The 12,256-nt window shown below is 40.5% G+C and overlaps 1 protein-coding gene across 1 annotated transcript in view; it reads left to right on the forward strand.

The window, feature by feature from the left end:
• Positions 1-12,256, forward strand: part of LOC137298296 (histone-lysine N-methyltransferase 2C-like) — a 94,949-nt gene that overhangs the window by 17,199 nt on the left and 65,494 nt on the right. The window contains exons 12-32 of the mRNA XM_067830489.1: positions 510-687; positions 1,268-1,382; positions 2,264-2,454; positions 3,782-3,890; positions 4,430-4,502; positions 5,178-5,308; positions 5,484-5,609; positions 6,096-6,206; positions 6,632-6,736; positions 6,892-6,996; positions 7,372-7,553; positions 7,929-8,093; positions 8,354-8,466; positions 8,671-8,760; positions 9,169-9,384; positions 9,660-9,797; positions 10,250-10,351; positions 10,647-10,985; positions 11,455-11,550; positions 11,824-11,961; positions 12,073-12,177. Of these exons, the coding sequence (XP_067686590.1) occupies positions 510-687; positions 1,268-1,382; positions 2,264-2,454; positions 3,782-3,890; positions 4,430-4,502; positions 5,178-5,308; positions 5,484-5,609; positions 6,096-6,206; positions 6,632-6,736; positions 6,892-6,996; positions 7,372-7,553; positions 7,929-8,093; positions 8,354-8,466; positions 8,671-8,760; positions 9,169-9,384; positions 9,660-9,797; positions 10,250-10,351; positions 10,647-10,985; positions 11,455-11,550; positions 11,824-11,961; positions 12,073-12,177 (2,928 nt within the window). The remainder of the gene's footprint in view (positions 1-509; positions 688-1,267; positions 1,383-2,263; positions 2,455-3,781; positions 3,891-4,429; positions 4,503-5,177; positions 5,309-5,483; positions 5,610-6,095; positions 6,207-6,631; positions 6,737-6,891; positions 6,997-7,371; positions 7,554-7,928; positions 8,094-8,353; positions 8,467-8,670; positions 8,761-9,168; positions 9,385-9,659; positions 9,798-10,249; positions 10,352-10,646; positions 10,986-11,454; positions 11,551-11,823; positions 11,962-12,072; positions 12,178-12,256) is intronic.

Raw genomic sequence — 12,256 nt, forward strand, 5'->3', positions numbered from 1 at the left:
ATTAATATCGCCAGAGATCTGAATCAGTCGGATCTGCTTTGAACATATTGCTCTTATACTGTGGTGTTTGAATGGTCTCTAGGAGGTTGTTAATCATCAAGTACTTGTTACTTATACATTCGTTAAAAAATTCTATCACCCAACCCCGGAACAAGCCAGTTTTCGTTTCGGGCTATCAAATTATGGTATCTTACTTGTCCAGTTACTTGATAACTTCATTTAATATCTGCTCAAAAGGTAGCTATTAGATGTGGCAATGATAATAATGTAGAGTTATCTTTCTTTTCTATTTATCACTTCTCAGTAAATAGTCCACTAAACATCAACATCAAATACCATGTTGGTTTATTCTTTCATATTTACATCATCATGATTATGTCATAAAAATCAGGGCTAGTGGAAGATTAGTCAGGACAAGTTACTTTCTTAAAATCACTTGCCCTGTGGCTAGTGGCATTTAAAAAACATTTTGAACCCCTGCTTGTAACACGTCTTTGTTGATGTTTCAGGGGGAACAGAGTCATTGTGTGTTCAGTGTGGCACTACAGGCAATGTTGCTGAGCAACTCTTCTGCACAACCTGTGGTCACCATTATCATGGCAACTGTCTTTGTCCACCAGTGGAGGTGAAGCCGACAGTGCGGGCCGGCTGGCAGTGCCCCAACTGTAAGATATGCCAGACATGCAGGTAATGTCACTTCAGGAAGAACATTGGTGTGTGACTAGTAGTTTCTAGAAGTAAAATGCACCCCAGTCAGTCTATGATGGTTGTGAGAGCTCAAAATGGTTTAGCTGGTCAGACTGGGTGACTTGATGATTATATTTCATTGTATGTCTGTCTTAGTATAATCCATGGATTGTCAGATGCATACTTAATAATTTGCAGGCTGCCTTCATTAAGATAGATTATTGCTTATTGTTAAACACTAAAAATCTTGATTAAACTTTCATGTCTCAATTCCAAATGAACACTATAAATCTGTACAACTCAACTATTTTGTTTTGAAACAGCTGAAAATACAGTTATGAACACACTGTCCTTGGTAATGATGGATTTTAGGACTAGACTTCTGAAGCTGTCTTAGAGCTAAGTTAGTCTTATGTTAATGTTATTGTATGGCAGTTTCGATTGTCTTAGTGCTAAGAGAGCTGTGAAAATCTCGGTCCAGGAATATTGGGGTTGGATCTCCTTATCAGTTCACTGCAAAAACCAAACTGAAAAGTTGAGTCAAGGATGTTCATAGGTAGCACATACTTTGGTGTTCCAGACATCCCGGAGATGACTGCAAGATGCTGGTGTGTGATCTCTGTGATAAAGGCTACCACACATTCTGTCTCAAACCTGCAATGACCACCATTCCAAAAAATGGTTGGAAGTGCAAGGTATGTGACCTTTAGACATTTTTAAAGCTTTGCTTAAACTTGGGAACAATTTTGCTGTGTGATAAAAACGGTATGTTTAAGTGCTTGGCCAACTGCTTGGAGGAACATTGCTTTCTTTTAAGCAGTAGCATTAAGTGTTATCCAGAAATTAGTTCAACACCTACCACCCTCCAGAAATTCTTGTCATTATGGAACAAACCTCAGAATGTACCAGATTACTAAAAACAAACAATGTGTACACCTAGAGCAACTACACGAATATTAACCATATGACCTAATGGATGGACGGTGACAAGCACTGGTGTTCAAGATATGCAGTATGGGTGCATAACTGGAAGCCGGCAGAGGGAATGGAGGCGAAGAACAATCTGATATACCACGAGTAGCCCTTAAAATGTTGAATAAAATATATTTCATGTGAGTAATTATTCAACTAGGGGTTGGAAATCTGAGAACACAACCCAGGGAAGAAATGGGTGTATACTTTTGATGGTGGCAATGTTTCATTTAGACATGAAGAGTACTTTAGAACTGAACAGTACGTTGCCAACCTTACTCGCGTATAAGAAGACTGGTCATATTCTCTATATTGCGCAACCTCATTTGCACTACAGTTTGCCTGTGGTTAAACATATTCCAGTTATATGTAGGTGTTTAAACTTAATGTGGGAGAAAAGCCTTATGTTGGGCAGGCATCAGACATGTTCCACTTCGGTGAAACATGCCAGCATGGGTAAGCAGCTAAAATAATCAGAGCAAGCTGTGATTAAAGCCGCAATCAGTGGTCTCTGTTCCCTGTTATGCCGTGGAGAGTCAAGAACATATGACACCTCTTTCTGTCTGTTCCTGTAATATTTGTAATGAGTTACCTACTTTTCCAGAACTGTCGAATATGTACAGACTGTGGAGCAAGAACCCCTGGAAATGGTCCGAGCTCTCGGTGGCATCTCAACTACTCAGTGTGCGACAGTTGCTACCAGCAGAGAAACAAGGGCCTGTGCTGTCCTCTCTGTGGCAAGGCCTATCGGCATTTTGATAATAAACAAATGGTGCAGTGCAATTCTTGTAAAAAGTAAGTGAATATGAAATAGAATGTTTTGATTTTAAATTTTTTTTCTCATATTTTATATTTTTAGGTCATATTGTCTGTCCTTAGGAAATCTGAGTCCTAATTTATTTAGAGCCATGACATGTGTTAAAAATTGAAGATTGCGTTTGGATCTTATGGAATTTTAGTCCTTGGATGGATGAAATTGGATGAAAACATATTTTTCCTCATCCTGACTCATGCTTACTTTGCTTATTTCGCTTATCTCCTTCCTCTGTGCGTAGATAATAGAACACTTGAAATCCCTTCAAGTTCCCTGCTTTTGAAGCTGATGTACAATACACTTGCCCATGGAAAGACAACTTGAACCTCCACATAAAGGCTTGTAACATCCAGGTGCACGCAATGTCATGGCCGATGATTGGTCACGCCCCCTACAGCCATCTCCAACACTTACACTTTCCCCCTCCACTAATACTACCGAAAATTATCGTTAAGGTAAAACAGATGATGCTGATGCAACTGATTTTGGACGTGCCTAACTGGCCAGTGAGAGATTAATTACCAATACTCATTGAAAAGCTAGGACAACTAACGCTACAACTACCAGAGTGGAAGAACCTACTCGTCCTGCGCACACCAAACAAGCACACGACAATCCTACATAGTGCCAACTTCACGTGTGGATAATATCAAAGCCTGCTTCAAATATTGAGGATATTCTACTAGAGCGGCAAATTCAGTCACCCTAGCTCTACATAGATCTACCTGCACCTTATACAACGATAAATGGACATGGTTTTGAGATATTCACTAGAAAGAAAGGCTTCACTGCAATGAAGGTCACACATCCTCAAATAGCAAACTACGTAAGTCATCTACTACAAACCAGACGACTGAAAGGTTCTTCAAACTCAACACTCTTGGTGGCACTCAGCTTCGTACCAGAATTATTCGTCCACTTTGCTCATTCAAGCTGGAAGACCAACAATGCAGAGTTAAAGCTCCAGCTTGGGACTTGAATGTTGTATTATAACACCTCAAGAGTGATATCTATGAGCCACTAGACCGGACATACCTTGAATTATTGACTCAGAAAACACTGTATTGGTGGTTCGCTTCAATTAGAAGGGAACTTCAAAGGGATTTCGAGTGTTCCACTGTCTTCGCATCAAGGAAAGAGATAAGCATAACAAACAAAATAAGCACGAGTCAGGATAAGTATAAAATATCAGTTTTAATTAAAAAATTACATTATTTAACTCATGACAGGCAGAAAGAATGTGTTTGTTGTTTCATATACCAACCCATTGTATGCTAACTTTCAACTTTATTCTGCCTGTCCTATCAGATACGTCCATAGCGACTGTGATCCATCAATAGACAGTGTTCTGTTGGCCAAGTTGAAGGACACGGGGCAGACAGACTACATCTGTACAGTATGCAGAGCTCAAGATGATGTGAGTGTCCTTTCTTACAGTGTCATAAACATCAGTGTGATGCTGGAGGGAGAATGTGTCAGTATATTGTTTGTGCAACAGATAGTGTAATGTGCCTATTTGTGCAGAGTTATGTCCCTTGATTGCCCTGGTCTTATATATTTTTGTGATCAATTGTTAAATGTGATCTGTAGACTGCCAACGCCATGTTTTTCATGAAAATGTCTCTAACTGTATAACACTCATAATATGGCTGAAAAAATGTCACTGAGATATGAAATTTAAAAGCACTCATTTGAATTGTCACGTTTTTTGAGCTAACCAAGGCTCCCGTGCCTTGCTTTTAAGGCCACTATAGTTAACTATGGTGTTCTCCATTTACCATGTTTTACTGTACTTTTGCTTGTATGTAGTTGTATAATTCCAACAAGGATGATTATTAGTTTAAATGACAGAACAGTTAAATGTTTCCCAGGGTAATTGTTTTTGTGATAAGCAGCTTCTTTGTAAATTTTCATGAATATTCTTGTTAAAGATTTACAACATTTGTTTATCTTCAGACTGATATTGACTCCTTTCCCCTCCAACCTCCATTACCAACTGAAGAGTCTCTTGAGGGCTTCCCATCCAGAGGTGATTATTGAAATTCTCCCATAGTACATTACCACAGGAAGATGTTACTTACTGTTGCACTCTTAAATTTTTTATCCTTGTCATCAGTTGATCATGTGTGTGAGCTTTGGGTTGTTACAATCATAGAGCGACATTCACACACTCTCTAGACCGGTGTGGTAATATTGGGATTGGGTAGTTAGGCTTGCTGACCTGCTGACATGTCATTGTATTCCAATTGTGTAGATCGATGCTCATGTTATTGAACACTGGATTGTTCCAGATTCAGTTATTTACTGACTGCTGCCATATAGCTGGAATATTGCTGTCTCTTTATCTCCTCAGTTGTCTAGTGGATACATTGACTGCCTTGATCCACCACATGTCAAATACCTACAGAAAAAAGCCTGACACATTACATGGACATAGCATAGACTTAAGCTAAGAGTTCATTAATTATCTGAGTGAGGTGGCCTGTTAAACTGAGGTTCACACTGTAAAACCAACATGAGTTGGAACTAGTACAGGTGGTCACACACACATTTGCATGTGTGTTTTTATATGATAACAATTGTCTTGAACTTGTCATCCTTTATCATCACACCTGGGCTGTTCATAACCCCCACATGTGGGCTGTTCGTTTCTACCTCTCTTGATGATAGATGTTGATTCACATGATGGACCCTTCTGTTGTAGACACTGATTATGGCGTGAAGGATGACCCCTATATAAACGAAGCGTCTCTGACTGCAGCTAGTTCACAAGAATCTCTGTATTACGAAGACTCCAGTTCCAGCATGGACGTGGATATGGGAATTCCTGAAAAGGTATCCTTCCATACCTGTGACCATTTTCAGTGACCGATAGGCACTTGTATCAGGAGTCAACAAGAACTGCATTGTATTTCTTCCTCAAACTTTATTTTATGATTGTGCATACAATCTGTAATGTGATAAGACCTATTTGACATATGTTTTCATGTATATGATGTGATGTTTCCAGCAAATGCCTCCATTGACAACGTCCTCAGGCCTAGCATCTTACATGGCAGCTAAAGCTGAGATGCTGGAGAGTCATCGGGGCAAACTTCCAGTGGGCAGGAAGAAAATAGGAGCAGGAAGACCCAGGGTGAGAGTCACTCCGTGCTTGAGACATGCTTCACGAATAGTGTTTCCGCAGAAACCTGCATTATTCATGCCCAAAGATAATAAAAACATGGGGAAAAAATTTTGTGGGTGTGTTTTGGATGCATAAATTCTGATCTACTTATTTTTAAAACACACACGCATGCATGCACAAAATGAATCCGGAATGTCATGCAAATTTTACGCACATAAGATATGGACTACATATTTTACAAGACCTATTGCAAACACTGGACACAAGGATAAAACAACTTGCATAACTACGATGTTAACTTTTATTTGTGGTGTATGCAAAATATTGCCAGTGTAATGCTTTCATGCCAGCTTTCTTCCTCCCCCAAAAAGTGTTGGAGATAATACTTACAGATATAGTGAGAAATATCATATCTTTGTTTATTGTAATGTGAGTTCAGGTAAGGAATATCTAATTGGTATTTAGGAAAGTTAGTATCGTTTATCTTGTCCTCAGACTCGTCCTCTAGTTCCGGAGAAAAGTAGACGACGACCTCTTGGTATTGGAGAGAAAAGACGAGGACCTAAAGTGAAAGTGAAACCTGGACAGCTAGGAACACTTGGTCAGGTAAGTACTTGAGACTTGGTTTGTCCAACTTCGTGTTTGCCTGTCCCTATCAGTGGTTGGGTACCATCTTGTTTGTGTACTCTACTTGGTGTTTGTTTACTCATCTTAATATGTTTCTCCCAATCTTGATTGTAAGTATTGAGATTCAGAAAAGATCAAAGAACTAAAAATAAAAAAGGAAATCTTCAACTTAGGCAAGCAAAAGGTTTATTTCCGCTTGTGTCAGTTAGACTTTAAAGGAAGAGTTTTACCCAGATGAACATGGTTTATGGAGATAAATTCTTTAGAACCCTCATGATTCTTGAACACTCATTCTTCTTATCAACCCTGTGAATGACATAGATATTGATTGAAACTGTGCACAGTGATGATTACATATCTGTTTTTATATTAACCTGATGCCCCTCATCATGTATGTTTGATAGGTGGCTAGTCGTGTTGAAACCGATTCCTCAAAGGACGACAGTGGTGATGACCACCCAGCTACGATTGTCCTCACCTCCTCCAAAGACAGCTTTGTGTTAGAACAAGTGAGTGAGATTTGTGTGTGTCACTTTGTGCCTCACTCAATTTGTTCATACATACAAAAGAGTAGGTAAGGAAACCCAGGGATGTAATGACGGCTTTCTATGACAGAAAATCTGTTATATTGGTATTTGTTGTCATTCATACATTTCTTCCTCAGGATATATGTAAAAGCTGTGGCTCCTTCGGGAAAGGTGACGAAGGAAGACTTATTGTGTGTACACAGTGTGGACAGTGCTACCATCCTTATTGTGCTAATGTAAAGGTAAGCAAACAAAATACATGGGTTGTTGTCTCTTCAGATGGTCATTATGTCAACCACTGGTTCATCCGTCTTGGACTATGTATTTGAAGGTCACCATGATAAGTGCAGCTTGAATAAGTTCTAAAAACCGATGATTTGTAGGTAATCCGCTAATAGCTGGAATACTGCTTAGTGCGGTGTGAAACTAAACTCATCCATTTATGATGTATAACCTGTCAAATGTGATTGTTCAACTTATTTTAGTAGTGTAATCTTGATAATTGTTGACAACAGTGTAAATGCAAAGCAGATGGATAGGTGATTGTGTCTATTGTACCTATTGTGTGGCTTGGTAATGAGTTTACGTTGGTCACTCGCATATCCCTGTTGCTGTAGGTGACCAAAGTAGTGCTGCAGAAAGGCTGGCGCTGCCTTGATTGTACGGTGTGTGAGGGGTGTGGCAGTCCCAAGGATGAGGGAAGGCTACTCCTGTGTGATGAATGTGATATCAGCTACCACACCTATTGTCTGGACCCGCCACTGGAAACTGTACCCAAGGGAACATGGAAGTGTAAATGGTAAGGACACTCCAAAACAGATTAGTCCTAACAATAGAAGTGGTAGTTACTTTCTTCTGGGAGCAAGATTAATGATTCTGAACACTCAGAAGCATTGATCAAGATGCAAAAAGTACAACCAGTGAATGAACTATTTTATTTCCAGCTTTCAGGCACAAAATGGAAAACTTGATTCATGAGTGTTTTACACCTTTTCTGAGAACCAGATATGTTTTTCTGTTAAATGTCTCATGCTATTTTTGCTGGAGAGGAGGTTTTACAGTTAGGGCACATTTCCGTATTGGTAACAGTGAACAGTCTTTTGAATAATAATATAACTTGCTACTAGATTTTGAAACTGTATGACTGAGTATCTATTCTTTACTCTCAATGAAGGTGTGTGCGGTGTGTCAACTGTGGAATAACTTCGCCTGGATTTGCATGCAGTTGGCAGAACAATTATACTCAGTGTGGTCCATGTGCCAGTAAGCTGGTATGTCCGGCTTGCAAGATTCGCTACCGAGAAGAGGAGCTCATCATACAATGTGTTCAGTGTGACAGGTATGTGCTCATGTAGGACTCATAAAACTTCTACATAGTGCAACTTACTCCAACAGTGTATGTCAGTCTCATAACTAGCAGCAAATTGTTGTATCTTTTTCCTTACTTGATAATAACTTACACCATTGATGATATTTCAATGATATTTCAGTGATTGTCAGCACCATAGCCATGTGTTATACTGCAAGGTTGAGAACCTCCTCAGATCAAGTTCTTTCCTTGGTTCCTGTACATGTGTCACTTGTGTTGTTGTGTTGCAGGTGGCTCCATGCATTATGTGATGGACTCAAGTGTGAGGAGGATGCGGAGAGAGCGGCTGACTATGGTTATCACTGTCTCTTCTGTCGACCAAAGACAGACCATCCTGGTCCATGTGAGTTTCCTGTTACTGATCTCCTTTCTTGGCCATTATTATTGACATTAGCTGGACATCTGTTGATGAGGAGCCTACCATATTTATAGTTGCCTTGCCCATTCACGTTACGTGGACTAGTTGATCACCTGTAATGATTCACTATTGTCACATATCGTGACTTGCTATTGACAGAAGTTGAGATCTTTCTTTCTCTCCATGCAGTACCACCTCCTCCACCCCCACCACCACCTCCAGAAGAGAAGGAAGTGAAACCACCAACACCACCCCCTCCACCGTTACCCAAAGAACCAGGTATGACATCAAAATTGCCATGCATGATGTGTTTGGGATGAAATACAGTGAAAGTTATAAATGCCACTGAAGTATGCTTCCAATCCATGATGTAAAAAGCACACTGTTCATACTGTAATGGAAACAGGCATAACTAAGCAGGTTTCAAGCTCTAGGACACGTCTTGCCCACCTTATGGTCATTCCAGAAGAGTTACGGTCTTAAATGGTGGTGCTAAACATGACCTGCTCATAGTACGAGTCAAACAGCATAGCATCAGGTACTACTCACAGGTTGCATCACAGAGATAATTTAGAGACTGCCGTCAGTGTACCTAGACCATTGTTCACAGTGATGTGACAAAAGTCACTCGTTAATGGAGACTCTCGAAATACAGCCTCATGAATACAGTGTTGTGTATGTTTCCAGAAGTCCCCAAACAGTTCCTGATGGATGGGGTGTATCTCTCTGCAACCGGCATCCAGCAGATCCAGAGCCTCACTGTGGCTATGCCTAAGAAGGCACGGAAGCCACGGATGGGGAAGAAGCCCGATAAGCCACTCGACCCACACAGCAAACACCCCAACATTGCCATTCTGCTGGGGTCTATGTCGTCAGCAGAAGGGGAGGAGAATCCAGAAAAAGGTGATCATTGGTGAAATTATGTGATAAATGTACATGTTTTAGGCCTCAAACATCCTTCTCTGTTTTCAGTTATTTGTCAAGTATTTTGTAGACATATGAGACAATGATCTGAGATCGCCTAAGGTTTCGTGATAGTTGATGTTATGGGAGTTCTTAAAGTTTGATTCTCTTTGTTTTGCTGGAATCTGATTCTGTTGATGTCAGATAGTAACCTCTATTCAAAGCCTAAAGGATGGTGTTGCTGTCACTTCATTAGCATGACAATGTCTACTTAGATACTGAAGAGCAGCTGAAGACACCAGAACCAATGGAAGGCCTGGAACCACCCTTGTCAGTGGCACCCCCTGGTGGGGAGGGAGCAGAGACGGAGGAGCAGGGCAAGAAGCGTCGACAGAGGAAACAAACGGGACTAGGTAATGGCATCTTTGTGTATTACCTCTCTTACAGGGTTTCTGGTTATGGTATATTCGCTGTCCAAGCATATTTTATGCGAGTCATCAACTGTGCTCTCTTTGTGAACTCATAGTTTATGTATAGCAGAGTTTCACAAAATTATTGTCCCAGTATCAATCATGGAGCAGACTGTAATGTCGGTTATTAGTTTAGTCCTTCTTCAAGTACTATGTACATGACACTCATGAATGGGATAATGGCAAAGTACTCTTCAGTGTAAAGACTGATGAGGATTCTTATGGCCCAGTGAGCAAATATTGTTCCAGATTAATGACCCAGGCATATAGTGCTTGGAGATGGAGTGTCATATGTTTTCTTCATGACCTTAGCCCTCTGAAAACTGAGAAGTATGGTTATATTGAAATACTGGGTGAAATGGCACAAGGCATTAATAATTTGTTCTTTCCCTCAGGTGTTGGAGGATTTATTGCACGGCAACGTACGCGAACATGGAAGAGACAGACATCAGCATCAGACGTCACACCAGAAGAAGGAACCAGTACACAGAAGGAAGGTATGGATGTGGCCATTTGAACCAAAGTCATTGTTTTTTTGGCTTAACAACGGTACCTTGTTAGGTCCACTTAAATTTAAGCTTATGGAATGTTACTCTTGAAACTGTCACAAAGCAAACAAATGATATACTCTTTATTCCCAGAAGATGAAGTTAAGTTACATTCTTTACAGATAATTAACTTGGTTATTTAGATAAGATTCTATTATTAATCAGTGGCATGCAGATTTGCATAGTAGTTGTGACAACTTCCTGTAAGGGTGTTTTTGTGTAAAATAATTCTTGTGTTTTCCAGGGGCAGAGGCACCTGTGCTAGGGCCAGATGGAACACCAGTGGCTCCCCCGGAGAGAGTGAAGCGCAGACGCAGACCTCGAGCCAAAAGTCAGCTGGAGGAGAACTTCCCTGCATATCTACAGGAAGCTTTCTTCGGAAAGTCACTGCTCGACACAGCCAAGGAGTCCAAAGAAACTCTCCAGGCAGAATCTGATGCCGAGAAGGAGAAGTCTGGTCCTGCTTCACCCCCAGCTGACTTGAAGGATGGAAATGATTTCAGCAAGGCTGTGAAGGATGACCTTGGCAGTGAAGCTCTTGTGTCTGGAGCAGATGACCATAGTGAAGATATACCCAACTTGTGTAAGTGTGCTGTCTTCGTTTGTATTGTAGGGTTACATTGCAGAACCCATTCTGGAAGTAAGGTTGGCATTGTACCACAATCAGTGTGGATCAGTGTTCGTGCCTTCAGCTACCTGTTTATGTTGCTGTTTGTTGTTTAATGCTGCATACAAGATTATGACTGAGGTCTGGAAGTGATCAAGTTTGGCCCAGACAATCCAGTGATTACTATACATTATGGATATTGTGGCATGCATTAAGTCAATGAACCTGACAACCTGATCCAGTTTGTTGCGTCTCACATCAAGCATGGGTTGCTGAGGACCATTTTTAAACTGAATGTTCACAGGGCCATCTGCTTCCAGGTTGTCTCAACCATGTATTTGGTTCCATTGTAATTGTCATAATGACGTCCCCTCACATTTGGCAGCTTGTGAGTGATGAAGAATCTGTCAAACATCACATCATATGGTTGTCCTGATTGTTTTAGTCGCAGATGATGGGGACCTGAAGGACATTCTACCTCATGACCTGAGTGATCTGCCCCATGACGAGGAGATATTCAACATGTTAGGACCAGAAGATGGTACGTAGTCCAACCATTTCAAACAGACATTGACCAGCAAGTTAACATATTGGGTGAAATGGCAAAAGGCATTATTTTGGTTAGTGCCCTAACACTATTTCCCAAATTCATTGAAGTACATATTATTCTCCCCACCTCTAACATGTAAAGCAGGTTGAACAACCGGAAGCTGGGAGGTTTATCTGTGATGTTCAGCATATTTAACATACATTTGTCTGTTTTCACATGCATGGCTTGTTATCATTATGCATTAATTTCAACTTTTTGTCTCAGGTTTGCCAATTGAAACTGAGTCTATGGACTCGACAAATGAAAAAGCTGAAGGATCACGAAAAGAATTGACTGAGAACTTTGACAACATGTTGACCACTGATGACAAAAACCTAGATGTTGACAGCATGTTCTCTGATGGTGAGTTGTTTGAAGCCTTTACAGTTTATGTAACTAGCGACCGATTGATTGGTCCTTAAAATGATGTCATTTGCTTTGTTATGTTAGACAATGGCTTTGTGAACATTTCAGATGTGGTGCCCAGTCTAGCACAAATAGACTCCAAAATGATGGAGGACATTTTCAAGGGTGTGTTACAAGGTTCTGAAACATCGACAGATCAACCTTCAACACCAAGTAAGTATAGTATTCCCTATGGTGTGGGACCCATTTGCTTATCAGACCTTGCCCAGATTATACCTGAACCACAAGTTGG

This window comes from Haliotis asinina, chromosome 10, assembly GCF_037392515.1.
Source record: "Haliotis asinina isolate JCU_RB_2024 chromosome 10, JCU_Hal_asi_v2, whole genome shotgun sequence".
NCBI lineage: Eukaryota > Metazoa > Mollusca > Gastropoda > Lepetellida > Haliotidae > Haliotis > Haliotis asinina.